The 15980-nt window shown below is 47.5% G+C and overlaps 1 protein-coding gene across 5 annotated transcripts in view; it reads left to right on the forward strand.

Annotated features, from left to right (window-relative positions):
- The window catches only part of STK24 (serine/threonine kinase 24), a 98435-nt gene that overhangs the window by 14369 nt on the left and 68086 nt on the right, over window positions 1–15980 (forward strand). For all 5 annotated transcript variants that reach the window (XM_006272636.4, XM_059721115.1, XM_059721113.1 and 2 more), the window contains one exon: window positions 4653–4883. In XM_006272636.4, coding sequence (XP_006272698.1) covers window positions 4653–4883 — 231 coding nt within the window. The remainder of the gene's footprint in view (window positions 1–4652; window positions 4884–15980) is intronic.

A 15980-nucleotide genomic window follows, 5' to 3' on the forward strand; every position in this document is an offset into this window, starting at 1 on the left:
CCTTTACTGCAGTCGACAAAAACAATGAAGACACCTTCATTTTTTGGACCTAGACCATCAGGACCTTCATGGATAACCCTAATAGTGAATGTCCAGAGCACTGCATTGCAATTGTGGCCTGAGAACTCAGACAGCGTAACATCAGTGTAGCTGCACTGAGTGATACCCAGTGAGTGGAAGATGGGCAGTTCAAAGAACATGGATGCAGCTATACCTTCTTCTGGAAGGATAAACAGGAAGGAGAATGCTGACTTCACACAATTGGTTTTACTATTAAGCATGAAGTGATAAACCAATTCAATGAGTTCCCTGTTGGAATTAATGAACACATCATGACTCTGTCTTAAACTGGTGGGGAGCCAATATTCCACTATTACCAGTGTGCATGCCCTTACTCTTGGTGCCACAGATGAACCAAGAAGGAATTCCATGCCAACTTTGACCCAAGTCCCTTCTGGCATTCTAGAAGGAGACAGACTTATTCTTCTCAGTGATTTCAGATTTGCCAGAGTCAGAAGTCAAATTTCAGAGTTTGGCTGGATTGATCTAGTTGGGGATGGTCCTGTTTTGAGCAGGGGTTTGGACTACATGACCTCCTGAGGTCGCTTCTTTCTGTGATTCTAAGGGGCTCTGATCTCTGGAATGGAGCCATCGACAAGGAGTAGGAAAGGTTAACTCTAGTGGCATCCTCCCCTAAATCAAATGCATGGAACATGGACTCACCATCACTAACACCCTGTTCTGCCAGAAAACAGGCTCAAGACATCATGGCAACATCCATGATCTAAGCATTGGCACCTGATTGACTATGTCATCATCCATGCCCACGATCACAAAGATGTCTGCATCACTCAAGCTATGCTAGGAAATGATGATTGCTGTACTTATCACCAACTCATCTGCTTGGTTAGGTCACTCAAACTGGCTCCCAAATGACAGCTGCAATAGAAGCAATGCTGATGGCAGATCAGTGTCAAAGGACTCAGGGACCCAAGCAAGTGAGACATCTTCTAGCAGTGACTTAACAAAAAAACAGTGAATTCCAGTCAGCAACAGTGGGAGAATGTCAGCAGCCTTTGGGGTGCTCTCAAGGCCAGTGTCATTTAGCGCCTTTGAAGAGACACTTGAATTCTGTACCAGGAAATGTCAAGACTGGTTTGATGAGAATGACTAGGAGATCCAAGAGTTGATTGATCGCAAGCACAAGGCCTTTTGTGCTTGACAAAATGACACCAACTACAAACAAAAGAAATTGAATTTCCAACAAGCCAAGGCAGAGGTCCGAAGGCAGACACATGAGATGAAGAACAAATGGTGGGAAGACGAGGCTAAGGAGATTCCACATCTGGCTGACATCCATAATATGCGTCCAAGCACTGAGGGACCAACCCCCTTGAAGCTTGAGATGCACCAGTACATCAGTCCATATCGTATTGGCATTGATAAAAGGAAAATTGACATTTTTGGCAATTGTCTTTTTTGACTGATGTGGCTGATTAACGTTGCCAATAAATGCCATATGCATTTGTGCAGCTGCAGCATGCACACGGCCAGGAGTGCAGCCTGGTAGCTTGGAGAGCAGCATGTGGCTGGTAAATCTGTGGAGGGAAGGGGTGTGAGTGCAGATTGAGGCCTCCCATGGTGAGGAAGGGAGTGGGGCAGGGGCAGATGCTGCTCAGCTTGGGTGGGGTGCAGGATGGAGCTGCGAATCATATAGGGGGTGTGGGGAGGTGGGGAAAGGGGTGTGGGGGGTATAGATTCAGGCTCCCTGCAGTGAGGGAGGGAATGGGACTGGAACAGGGGACGGCACTGCCCGGGCAGGGTATAGGACAAAGCTGCAGCTTGTCAGGGGGGTTTGCTCCTGCTGCTGTGCACATCCCCAGGGAAGGTTTGGGGGGCATGTGCCCCCGGGTTTGTGCGTGCAGTGAGGGCAGGCTGTATGCTCGGGGCTGGGGCTGCTCCAGCCTCTTCCCAGTGGCTGGGGTGGCCAGTGATGACACTGGGAGGGGGGCCTGCAGCCACCACAAAATTTGCTGTAGCCCCCCCCATAGTTCTCCCTCCCAGTGCTGCTGCTGCCTGCCCCACCCTGCCTGGCCTGAGCATAGCTGCTGGGAAGAGGCTGAAGCAGGCAGAGAATGTCATCATTGTCTCTCTGTCTGCTCCATGACAGTATGTGAGTGGTGGTTCTCAGTAATGGATCTATTATAGATCCCTTTGTAGTTAAAATGAGCATTAAGCTAGGCTGCCTCATTGCTCCAACACTTTTACAATATTCCTTGCCGCAAGGTTACATCTGATTATCAACCAGCTTCCAGCCAGAGCGGAGCTAAACTACCAAACGGATGGTAAGCTGTTTGACTTCAGCCAACTCCAAGCCAAAACCAAGACCTCCTCCACCAACAAGCTCTTAATGAACAGTCCCAGCTCCAATAATCCAGATCCACAGTGGAGAACATTGAGTATTTCCTGTACCTTGGAAGCCATCTCTTGCAAAAGGCTGACATCAACAAGGAAATCCAACATTACCTCAAATGTACATGTGCAGCCTTTGGATATCTGAAGAAACAGGTGTTTGAAGATTGCGATATCAGATCCAAAACCAAGTTAATGTTTTATCAAGCAGTTATGATCCCCCCCGCCCTTTTGCTGTATGGAGTTGAGACACTGTATAGGAAACGTCTAAACTTGTATGGAGCTGGACACCGTACAGGAGACATCTAAATTTGTTGGAGAAGTGCCATCAACGCTGCCTGTAGAACATTCTCTGAATCCAGTGGGAAGACAGATGCACCAGTGTTAGTTTCCTGCATGTAAACAACATGAGTTATTGGGGCAATGATCATCTGACATCAACTTCGCTGGACCGGCCATGTCATCTGGATGTCTGACTGCAGATTCCTGAAGCAAGTTTTATTTTCTAAGCTGAGCCAAGGTGTACGCTCAAGAGGAGGGCAGAGAAAGTGCTTCAGGGACGTCCTTAAGGCCAACTTAAAAAGGAAAAAAAGCAATATCATTGTCAACTTATGGGAGGCTATTGCCCAGGACTTCCCCAAATGGACAAAGAGTCTGCTGCAGGGATCTCAGTACTTTGAAACCTCAGGACAACAACAGGAGATGGAAAAGCAGGCGCAGTAGAAACAGCGTGTCTTGGAGCCACTGAAAAGTTCAGCATCACCCACCCCACACAAACGTGTCTGAGCTGCAGTAGAGTCTGTTGATCCCAGATAGGCCTCATCAGCCATCTTTGGACACAGATAAGACAAATAATGTGCGACTGCAAGGGATCGCCGAAGAGATATAGCTTGTTAGAGTTCATGTTTTATTCTGTGTTCCTCACTCAGTCAAAACTTCCATTTTTTTTTAATGGCATGTCTTTTGTCTTTATATATTCTCCTTTAACATTTATTCATACTGGTTCTGTTTTGGTTTGTGTACTCTTTTTGATCTGCAGTGTGAATTTCATTTGTTCTGCCAGTATAGTGTTAAACAATCATCTAGAATCTTAATCGCATGTCAGGCTTTTGTTTGAATGTAGCTGTATGTTCTGGTTGTTTGGAAGGCTTTTTTATGTCCTGTCCAGCCAAGCCCCCATTATCAGGAGTTCTTGATTTTTAACCCCTTTCACTTGCCATTTCGTGATTGGAAAGGACCTTTTGTAGTAATGATCATTATAGCAGGATCAGAGTGATAATGTTGGTCATATTTTTCAACCCTTTATTTGTGAAGAAGTGGTATAAATGTCTGTATACCAAAAATGAGAAACTAAGTAAAATTTGAAATTAAATGCGTGACAGTGGAAGATGCCAGAGGCAGAGTGGGCAAGCTGTTCTAAATAAGTTGACAACCACCCAATCTATGGCTGTTTATGTGCTGTCACTTGGAGTTGTTTCGAGCAGTGGTTGTGTCAGATGAGCAAGATTGCGTGATAGTAGCTTGATGGCCCTGCTTCATCTAGCAGGGGTTCTGTGCTTTCAAAGAAAAAAAGACTACTCCTGCTGGAAATCTGCTTTGGTTGTGAGGGGGTGGAGAAGGGTGCAGGAGTAACTTGGAGAGAACAGGATGGCTCCTGTCTGGGCTCCATAGTCAGAGAGGACTGGAGGAAAGAAAGGGCTTGCTTTCTCAACAGATGGAAATAACAGCATAGATTTAGAATACGAGATGGGAGCTGAATCTCTAAGAGGAGATGCCACTTGAAGGAAGTCAGCAAGACCCAGAGTTCTGTGGGGAAAAATATAAAACCCAGTAGTGGAATGAAGAAACTGCATTTGGGAAAATGCTTGTTTTGCTTTAAGTTGTCTTTTGAATTGTGATGTTGTTAACCAGATTCCGGGAAGGGATGTTTGAGACTCGGAGTCTGGGTTCAGTAATTGAATAAGAAGGGGAAACAGGAGCAGGAGCAGGGTCTGAAACCAGATTGGGTAAAACCCTACTGCAAGGATTGTGGTAATACGATCCAAATATAGGAAAAGGAGAGGATACCTGGAGTCTTTAAATTATGCAGGAAGAGTGGATTCATCGTAGAAAAGGTACAATACCATTATATGTAAGATTTTATAATAAACTGTATGAAATATTCTTTGATGTCTGAAAATTTTGACACTCATTTTAACTCTAGATGCATTGAGTATATTTCTATTTTTGTATTTTAACAGAGTTTAAAAGCAGATCCAGAAGAGCTGTTTACAAAACTGGAGAGAATTGGCAAGGGCTCTTTTGGTGAGGTTTTTAAAGGAATTGACAATCGGACTCAGAAAGTAGTTGCTATAAAAATAATTGATCTGGAAGAAGCAGAAGATGAAATAGAAGATATCCAGCAAGAAATCACAGTGCTGAGTCAGTGCGACAGTCCATACGTAACAAAATATTATGGATCCTATTTAAAGGTAAGAAAATTATTCCTATATCTCTCTCTATATTTTTAATAGTGAAAGATTTCATTCAGCCATGAAATTGTGGATGTTTGTAAGGACCACAATAGAATAACAGAATTCTAATTTAAAGGGGAAATGTTTTGATCCTTTTGATTTTAAAGACCAAATGAACCACTGTATTTTGTGGAGATCTTGTGGCAAGACTTTGGTTAAGAAGAAAGCAGTATATGTGTCTGTTTTGTCCCTTTACTTTAAAGGTAGAAGATAATTATTTTGTCTAATATTAATTTGTCAGCAGTGTTATATTATGGTGTTAACAAAAAGTAACCTGTTTATATCAAGTAAATATTATAAAGGTCATACTCTTGGACTTTAAGATTAGAACACATTGAAAATATCATTTAAAAAATAACACAATTTAAACTACTCTAACGGCTAGTACACTAAGTTTAACTAGTTTTGTTGGGCTTTAACTTGAAACAATATATTTTTAAGAACTAAGATGTATTTAGTTTTGGCTCCACTCTTGACCTGAGCATCTTGTCACAGTTCCCAATTTAGATATCTTTATATGTGGGATAATAGGTTCCATTCAGGTTTTGAATAGGGTACAACCTGAAAGTACAAGTTTTATTGAGCTGATCAACTTTTAGCCTGAATTTCTTTTCCTTGAATCAGCACTGAGCTGATTTATATGAGATGAGTTCTATGCTGCTAGATTCTTAAAAGAAGTAATACTTATTATGACTGGCATTCTTCATTCCTTATAAAAGGTAGCAAGCCACCTTGGAGATTTTGGCACTCTTTTGTCTGACTGTTACGTCTGCGTAGTTCACTCTTCTTGTCACTGAACTGCTTAAAGGAGGGCAGAGCTTTCATTAATGCCTTGAAAGATGGCTCAGAGGTTTTAAATCGTATAAAATACCTGAAGTACAACGTTCTATCCACTTCCTTCATCCTAGGAACTTCCTGCTTCATTTGTGAAGATATATTCTGAAAAATTAATTATTAACCCGTCTGAAGTCATTTGGTTGCAGAGTAAGAATGGGTTGCTCAGTGGATCAAGAAGACGCATGGCTAACCCTGCTAAGATAGTCCACTCTCTACATCCTGCTGTCTGGACTTAGCTGCCCAGGCAGCTTGAGAATGTGAGCTCTAGGGATATTGTAAGTAATATAAGATCTAATGTCATGTCTTTGCTGCCTTTGTGCAGACTTTCTTGAGAACAGATCTAAAGAACAGCAGGAAGGCTGTGAAGCACATGGCTGAACAAAATAAATGGTCTCATTTGTAGCTTTCTTTCTTTCTTTTTGGAATCTCTTGACCAAGGATTGTTGGTTACATGAAACATGACTTTTTAGAGAGGGCAAAAGCAACATTTCTTCTTAGAGTTTTTTCTTCTTAAAGTCTGACCTGTCTTTTCATAAAAATCAGTCTTGTATTCCAAGGGAAATGTTCCTCAGGAATTCTTAAGATCATTTCTTCCATTCCCCACCTAGACATTTCTCCTAGAGGCATAGTGGTGAATGTGCTTCTCAGAAGAGAAGACTGATAGCAGTAAACTAATTTTGTTTGATAGCAATGAATACATATGATTGAGTACAGTAATTTCAAAACCACATGGTTCCTTCCTAAGAAGAGGACAGTCCTTTTGAGAATTTAGGAACTAAGGAGGCAGGGTTGAGTGGCACCATATAAATCAATTCAGAGAGCAGCCACCCTGCCCTGCCTTCTGCTTTTTAATTGAATGTATTATTTATTGTGATAGACAGAGTCTCTATCTAAGACAGATTGAAAAAGATACAAGCAAGAGTCATGGGCCTCACTGGGGCATGTCTTATGTTTTTGTAGTAAATACATTTTTAAACATAAATCTAACTGCTATATCAGTACCAGAGGTGTCAGTATTCATGCAGGTCAAAGTAAGGCAGTAGAATGGGTGGGAGGAAAAGTGACTACAGGTATAAAAAAAAAAAAAAAAAAAAAAAAAAGGACCTGGGTAAAAGGAGAGGAGGATAAGTATAGGGTAGCCAGTGTGAGAGAGATGTGCAGCAATCAATGTCACTATAGCAATTAGGAGGGGGAATATATATTTCTTAGTTAAATGAGTGATATCAGGAGGCTGTGAAGGTAGTACTGACAACTGCCTCTGTTACCATTGCTCCGTATGTACATAAACTGCCAAAAGGTACTTAACCAAACATTATTTTCATTTGTGGTTAAAAGGCGAGCAACATATGAAATTACTTGAGTACATATCTAGTGGATTAAGATCTAGAGCACTGGTTCCCAAACTTTTGATACCTAGGGCACATGTTTTTTTTTCTGAACTACACCCAAAAATGTGCCTGTAAGTCTCAGGGTAATGTATGGGTGTGTGTTTTAGGCCCAGTTGCCTACTTACACATGGTTGAGCGTATGCAAGTCATTAGGCCTGTGTGAATAGGGAAGTATCTGATTCAAATTTGGCCGATTTTGGAGTATCGTGATTTGATTCGGATCGCTATCCTGATTCGATTTGGCCAAATCAACTTTGGAAGATTCGGCGCTGATTTGGACAGATTCGGTGATTTGGATTGGCCGGAGAGAGACAGGCACAGCTGGGCACCTGCAGAGTCTCCTGTGGCTCCTCCGGCTGTGCCTGCCTCTCTCTAGGCAGGGGTAGCTGCAGGAGAAGCCCCCATGGCTGCTCTTCCTGGCTCCAGCCTAGCCCCGGCACTTTAAAAAAAAAACACGCAGAAAACCCCTGTACTCACTGGCTGCAGAAGCAGCGATTGGGGCCTCTGGGTGTTCATGGCAGAGCCCCCCGCACAGTGTGGGGTAGTGGGGATTGCCCCCACCCGCCTGGTACCCGATTGAGGCATGCTACCTTGTTTGGGGCAGCCTCCCCGTGACATGGGTGCAGTGCAGCTTGTCAAGGTGCTGCATGCTTTCTGGGACCTAGGGCTGAGCATTGCTGGGCTCTGGTTGACACATGGAGATGCCTCAGCTCCCAGGTGAATAGAACCAGGGGCTTCCCCCTGGGAAGAGCTGGGGGAAGTGATCAGAGAGCTCCAGCTAAAAGCTGGAGCCGCCCCAGCTTCCAGGCAGAGTATGGTGCCCTGCCAAGCTGCACTGCACCCGCACCATGGGGCAGCTGCCATGAAGGTGCTAAGCAGGGGGTACAATCCCTGCTGCCCCACGCTGCGTGGGGTGGCTATGCCACAAGTATCCAGAGGCCTCAATAGCTGCTGCTGCAGCCAGTGAGTTTGGCTGGGGGGGGGCTTTTTTAAGTGCTGGAGGCTGGGCCAGGCGTGGGATGGGGCTAGACGGCAGCCATGGGGGTTTCTCCCACAGCTCCTCTGGCTGTTCCTGCCTCTTCCCCAGCTGTGGGGGCTATGCCCTGCTGCCACTTGCCCAGGTGGCGTGGGGGGGGGGGGAGGTGCGATGCAGGTGTAGCTTGCTCTGGGTGGCAGCAGGGCAGAGCCCCCACTCCCAGCGCTGCTGTGCCTACATCAGCACTGGGAGCTGGGGCTCTGCCCTGCCGCCACTTGCCAGCCAGCCAGCATGAGGGGGCACAGGATGTGGGCGTGGTAGCGCTGGGAGCAGGGGCTCTGCCCTGCTGCTACTGTCAGCTGCCTGTTTAGTTTATGGCTGAATCTCTGAATCGTCCGGATCTTTTTCCGAAGCTTTTCCAAATTGATTCGGCGCTTTTACTTGGTCTCCTGATTCAATTCGGATTTGGAGATTTGGTCCTAGAATTGGGCCAAATCTCCTCCAGATTGAATTGGCTACCGAAGCTTCCCACAGCCCTACAAGTCATGTATGTATATACATGACTGCTTGCCTTCCACCATGTATACCAGTGGTCTCCAACCTTTTTATGGTGAAGATCACTTTTTGGAAGTAAAGGGCACCCCAGGATCTATCGTGCCCTCCCTCTGCCCCACCCGACCCTGCCTCCTGCTCCATCCCTACCTTGTCCCATGCACCCCTGGACTGCAGAGTGTCCCAGACTGGGCTGGGGCCCGATCCCACATCTGTACTGCAGCTGTGCTGAGCTGCGCCCATCCAGTGGCCAGACGAACATGGCGTCAGGCCCCAGCCCCGGGCTGGCCAGGTCTGTGAGTCTCTGTAGTCCAGAGGTATGTTTTGGGGGGGGTGCTCCTGCTGCTGGGTGCAGCCTGCCAGAGGCCCTGGTGGCCTGTGCTCCCTAACCTGTGGTCCAGAGTCCCTGGGCGACTGTGCCTTCCCCCACCTATGCTCAGGATAATGTAGCTGCTGCTGCAGGCTGCCTGCTGCGTCCCGAGCACAGATGGGGGGGAATGGGCCCCCGGGGCCTCCACTGGGCAGCACCCAGTGGCGGGAGGGCCCCCCCCCTCCCCCCAATGCCTCTGCAAAACCAGATCTTCCCAGACCTGGCTGGGCTGGTACTGCCCCCACGTGAGCCCTACTGCTGATTGAGCCACGCCTGCGTGTGGCTAGCTGCAACAGGACTCAAGGCGCAGCAGCAGTCATCTCTGCCCCCACAGAGATGGGGCAGAACCCCCCCCCCCGCCCCCCTGCAGCTCTGGAGGAGTCCCCTGGGCTCCAATCGTCCTACCACCCGGATGGGGTGGGACCCTACTTACCTTCCCCGGCTCCTGGCTGGGTCGCATGGTCAGTCGCTTACTGCGGGGGCCTCGATCTGGGCCCTACCTTTTCCCTCCCCCACAGACTGACCTACTGGGGCTAGGGGCAGCAGATGTGTGCATGCCTGCGTGCCCTTCTGTCCCCTCCAGCCCAGGATTAACTCAGAGGTTCTGGGATCTACCTGTTAATCAGGATCCCCGGGTTGGTGACCACTGATGTATACTATGTGTGGCAACCAAAATTAAGGGATGTGAAGGATAACATATAAACTGTATGTATATTTGTACCAGTAATGCATTACCGGTTAACATTTAGCATGAGGCACAGGCTGGTGGGCTCTCGAGGATAATGAGCTAGATGGACTGGTGCTGTGGCTCAGTATGGCACTTCTTTTCTTTATGTCTGTGTGTGTGTATGTGCATATGTAGTGCTGTATCTATGAAGTTTCATACCTGGTAGGGTTGGAAGGGACCTGAGAAGATCATCAAGTCCGACCCCCTGCCATGGGCAGGAAAGAATGCTGGGGTCAAACAACCCCAGCTCGGTGGTTGTCTAGCCTCCTTTTGAAGACCCCCAGGGTAGGAGTGAGCACCACTTCCCTTGGAAGTTGGTTCCAGCTCCTAGCTGCCCTGACTGTGAAGTAGTGCCTCTTGATATCTAGCCTGAATCTACTCTCTGTCAATTTATGGCCATTATTCCTTGTTACTCCCGGTAATGCTTGAGGGAAACAGGTTACTCTCCCATAGCCTGCTGGTCCCCCTTGGCAAGTTTATAGATGGCCACCAGATCCCCTCTCAGCCTTCTCTTGTGGAGGCTGAACAGGTTTAGGTCCCGTAGCCTCTCCTCGTAGGGCCTGCCCTGCTGCCCCCTAATCATGCAAGTGGCCCTCCTCTATACCCTCTCAATCCTGCCCACATCCCTCCTTAAGTGCAGTGCCCAGAACTGGACACAGTACTCCAACTGTGGCCTGACCAATGTCGCATAGAGGGGGAGGATCACCTCCTTGGACCTGCTTGTGATGCATCTGGGGATGCATGACAAGGTGCGGTTAGCCTTCCTGACTGCGTCCTCACATTGGCGGCCCATGTTCATCTTGGAATCAGTAGTGACTCCAAGATCCTTCTCTGCCTCTGTGCTGATGAGAAGGGAGTTCCCCAGCCTGTAGGTATGCTGCCCTGCAGACTGAGCCCTGCAGAACCCCACTGCCCACATCCCCTTGCAGCTCAGACCACCCCACTTCTGTCCACTCCTAGTCCAGCCCTGCCACAGCAACCACACTGGGAAGAGGCAGGCACTACCCTTGCCAGCTGAACTGCCCTTTTGCAGGCTCAGCTGCACAAGGCGGGCAGCGGCACTAGGAGGGTTGGCTACAGGGTGGGCCACGGTGAATTTTACCTACCCTTGATCTATAGCATCTGCTTTTTCCGCCGTCAGAGAGAGGATACTGAGCTAGATGGAGCACTGGTCTGGCCCGGCCCAGTACAGCATCCGAACATCTGCTGGGAGGAGCAGTCAGCCAGGTCTGACTGCTCACATAGGTTCCTAGCCAAGTTACAGGACCTCCACCTAACCCAGGAGGTGCACAGTCCCACCAAGGGAAATGCCTTGTTGGACCTGGTTCTGGCCACAGGTGAGGGGACAGCGGGTTCTCAGCCACCTGGGTGATAGCGATCATCGCCTGCTGTAATTCACCATCCAGTGCAGGGTGTCAAAGGCCTGCAGCAAGACAGCAGCCCTGGACTTCAGGAGGGCCAATTTCAATGAGTTAAGGAGACTAGTTGGGGAGGCACTGAGGTCCCGGAGGGGAAGGGAGTTGGAAGTCTAAGAAGAGTGGTCATCCCTTAAGGAGATGATCCTCCAAGCCCAAAGGATGACAGTTGCAACACAGATCAAAGTGGGCAAGAGTGCTCAACAGCACTCATGGCTCATCAAAGGCATCCAGGAACATCTCAAAGCTAAAAAGGAGGCATACACCTGATGGAAGGGAGGGGCCATCACCAAGGAGGATTACACCTCCATTGCTCGAGACTGTAGCAGGGCTGTTAGGAAAGCTAAGGCAGAGACAGAACTGGGACTAGTGACCCAGATCAAAGATAACAAGAAGTCCTTTTTTAAATACACAGGAAGTAAAAAGAAGGTACCGGATAACGTGGGACCTCTACAGGACATGGTTGGGAATCTGGTGGTCGCAGATGACAAAGCTAACCTCTTTAACAAATTCTTTGCCTCCATTTTTCTGAGCAGGGACCGGGACATCCCCCCCACTGGGATCCCGAATGGACCCAAGGGAGGCGCATCCAGGCCCAGTGTCAGTGAGGACCTAGTCTGGGAACTTCTGGTGGGACTAGGCTTATTCAAATCAGCAGGTCCAGATGATCTCTACCCCAGGGTGCTGAGGGAATTGGCAGAGGTCATTGCGGGATGCCTGGTGCAGCTTTACAAGCACTTGTGGTGCTCTGGTGACATGCCAGAGAACTGGAAAAGGGCCAATGTGGTTCCCATTTTCAAAAAAGGGAGGAAGGAGGACCCAGGAAACTATAGGCCAGTTAGCCTTACCTCAATCCTGGGTAAGCTTTTTGAGAGAATTATCCTGGCGCATGTCCACGAGGGGCCAGCAGGGGAGATTATGCTTAGGGGCAACCAGCACGGGTTCATTAGAGGCATCTCCTGTCAGACCAACCTAATGGCCTTCTGTGACCAGGTTACAAAATCCTTAGACGCAGGGGTAGCAGTGGACGTAGTCTTTCTGGACTTTTAGGAAGGCCTTCGACACTGTCTCTCACCCCGTTCTCATTAAAAAACAAGGGGACTGTGGTGTCAACACCTACACAGTCAAATGGGTCACTAATTGGCTGGAGGGTCGCACCCAGAGAGTGGTGGTGGATGGGTCTTATTTGACTTGGAGGGATTCATAGATTCATAGATGTTAGGGTCGGAAGGGACCTCAATAGATCATCAAGTCCGACCCCCTGCATAAGCAGGAAAGAGTGCTGGGTCTAAATGACCCCAGCTAGATACTCGTCTAACCTCCTTTTGAAGACCCCCAGGGTAGGGGAGAGCACCACCTCCCTTGGGAGCCCATTCCAGACCTTGGCCACTTGAACTGTGAAGAAGTTCTTCCTAATGTCCAGTCTAAATCTGCTCTCTGCTAGCTTGTGGCCATTGTTTCTTGTAACCCCCGGGGGCGCCTTGGTGAATAAATCCTCACCAATTCCCTTCTGTGCCCCCGTGACGAACTTATAGGCAGCCACAAGGTCGCCTCTCAACCTTCTCTTGCGGAGGCTGAAAAGGTCCAGTTTCTCTAGTCTCTCCTCGTAGGGCTTGGTCTGCAGGCCCTTGACCATACGAGTTGCCCTTCGCTGTACCCTCTCCAGGTTATCCGCATCCTTCTTGAAGTGCGGCGCCCAGAATTGCACGCAGTACTCCAACTGCGGTCTGACCAACGCCCTATAGAGGGGAAGTATCACCTCCCTGGACCTATTTGTCATGCATCTGCTGATGCACGATAAAGTGCCATTGGCTTTTCTGATGGCTTCGTCACACTGCCGGCTCATGTTCATCTTGGAGTCCACTAGGACTCCAAGATCCCTTTCCACCTCCGTGCCACCCAGCAGATCATTCCCTAGGCTGTAGGTGTGCTGGACATTTTTCCTCCCTAGGTGCAGCACTTTGCATTTCTCCTTGTTGAACTGCATCCTGTTGTTTTCTGCCCACTTGTCCAGCCTATCCAGGTCTGCCTGCAGCTGTTCCCTGCCCTCCGGCGTGTCCACTTCTCCCCATAGCTTTGTGTCATCTGCAAACTTGGACAGAGTACATTTCACTCCCACGTCCAAGTCGCTGATGAAGACATTAAAGAGTATCGGTCCAAGGACCGAACCCTGCGGGACCCCACTACCCACACCCTTCCAGGTCGAGACCGACCCATCTACCACGAGTCTTTGGGTGCTCGCCTCAGAGCAGATGGTGGAGGAGCTGAGGTTGCAGTGCCTCAGGCCCCTCCCCCTCCATCTGCTCTGAGGTGCGCCTGCAGCTGCCTGCTGTATGAAGCTGATGCCAGGGCTCTGGGGTTCAGCGCAGCTGTTTGCAGCCTCCTGGCTGCAGCCCAGGCTCCAGGTAGCTGTTGCCACCCATGGAGCCTGAGCTGCTTGCAGCAGGGTTTGCATCTACCTGCTGGGAGCAGCCTGGCCTCCATGGCTGGTGACACCTGCCCAGAGCCTGGGCCAGTGGTGGCGTGCCAGGCAAAATGGCCTTGTGTGCCATACTCTGGCATGTGTGTTGGGGTTTGCCAGTCCCTGCTGTAACTCAACTGCATGTTATGGACTTGATGTAGGGATTACTGAAATTGTGACTTCTGTTACATAAGACATCTTACAGATGGTGACAACAATGACCCTCTCTGGTCTTAATGAATAGTGTTGGACTACTGAAGTATGATATAACTAGAACTAGACAAGATTGTAAAAGACAATTAAAAGCTTCTGTTGTTGCAGCATAAATTGGCCTGCTTAATGGATAGTACTGAAAGGTAAGAGGAAATCATTCTGGTGTCCACTGGCTGCTTTTGTAGAGAATCCTGTCTGAAGCTTTTGTTCTCTTTTGGACAGATTGGCCCTTAAAACTTTCTTCACTTCTGTTTCCTATGTGCTCAGTAGCTTTCTCTGCCTGTATGCATGCTCTTTGAAGTATACTTTAATAGGCAAGGACTCCTCTTAACTCTCAGACTTCATGCTGTGGAGTACTTCCAGAAACTTTTGCTTTACTGCTTGGAAATTTTAAGGAGTTATGTCTATCTTTGAGGAAGTCTGCAGAAAATTAATGTCTATAGTTCTAGTCAAATGGTCACCTTAAAAATAAGTTATTGAAATACAGAGAATTGAAAAAAGGTTGCATAACCTGTGAACTTTCTCTTTATAACCTCACTGGATAAGGAATTCTCACTTTACAGTAAAAAGAAAAGAAAATAACTTGCATCTCCAAAAGAGAGTGTTCTTCTGACAGTGAGCTGCCTAGGTTGAGCCTAGGTTTTCACTCCAAGTAATTTTGTGTCTTTAAGGTAGTGATTCTCAAGAAGGGTGCTCAAGGGTGCTGCCTAATGTTAGCACTGCTGGGTGTGCAAATATAAACACATGCTTCACAAGATAAATCCAGAGCTTTTAAATCAGAATCTATAGCAACAAAAACATTTCTGACCTGTTGTGATCCGAGTTCTTTGCAAAAGAAAAATTGCTTTGTTATTCTGTAGTCAAAAAATAAGTGAAAGCTAAGGGCTTACATTTTCTGAGGAGTGCCTTGAGACTACTGAAGGGGGGCCTTGAGTCTAAAAATGTTTGAGAGCCACTGCTTGAAGGTATCTGGTGCTGATTGCAGTGTTAAGAAGAGGTGATTTTTACACTAGGGTAACTGACAAGCCATTAGGTGCATCCCTTGTAGTATTTACTGTGAGGTAGGTAGGCAAAGCCTGCATATTATGCCCCCTTCTGCTTGTTGACTGTGCCTGGCTTATCTTAGAATGATAGGAAATTAGGGTTGGAAGGGACCTCAAGAAGTCTTCTAGTCCAACTCCCCGCTCAAAGCAGAACCATCCCCAGAAACTAACTTGTTGGAAAATTAAAATGCCTTATTCAGCTATGATTTTTACAGTAGGCTAGCTAATGACCAGTACTTACATCTAGGTAAAAACATAGATTTTTACCGTTGAGAATAGAAGCTTAGCATGACTATTGCTGTAAAGGAAAATTAAGCAAAAAAACCCAAACAAATCCCCAAATACATTGGCAAAGAGAGGCTTGTATCCCTCACCTAACTTTTTATAGTCATTGATCCAGAGAGGCTTGTATCCCTCACCTAACTTTTTATAGTCATTGATCCAGGTATAATAATTTTAATATCAGGGTGCATCCACATGCACACTTAACTGCTACGGTGTAAAGTGCCACAGTCTACACATGCAATGCTATTAGACCACAGCAAACTAATTTTTGCTACCTTAAGATAGTACTGTTGGGGAAAGTAGTTTCACCATAGTGGTGGCAAAAATAATTGCGCCTAAATGCATGTGTAATTGCTGACCTGAGCATAAATTGTGCCTGGTCAGCTCAGGAAGCAGAGGGTCAGACCCCTGACTGCTGCCTAGCTATATGGCTCCTCTCTTCGGGCATTCTCATGCCCCAGCCAGCCCCTCCACTGCTCAATGCCATGATCTGGAATCTGGGGCTGACTCCCTGAGCCTGTTGCCAGCCTGGGGCTGCTCTGACCTGGCTCAAATTGCTGCAGTCCTGGGTGCATGTGTAAATGTTGCACCTGGGAACATTTTTCTGTCATATTGCCTTAATAGCACATGTAGGTGCACTCAGGGTGAGGTTCCCTCAGCATTTCCACAATTTGGTGTCTAATTTAGTATGATGTTTGAGGGAGGGGGAGAAAGACTTGTCGGATAAAATAAGTTGTCTTGTCATTTAGCTCATGCCCTTCCATCTAGCTCCATTTTTTGTATGTTAT

Source organism: Alligator mississippiensis, chromosome 1 (genome assembly GCF_030867095.1).
Source record: "Alligator mississippiensis isolate rAllMis1 chromosome 1, rAllMis1, whole genome shotgun sequence".
In the NCBI taxonomy this organism is placed as follows: domain Eukaryota; kingdom Metazoa; phylum Chordata; order Crocodylia; family Alligatoridae; genus Alligator; species Alligator mississippiensis.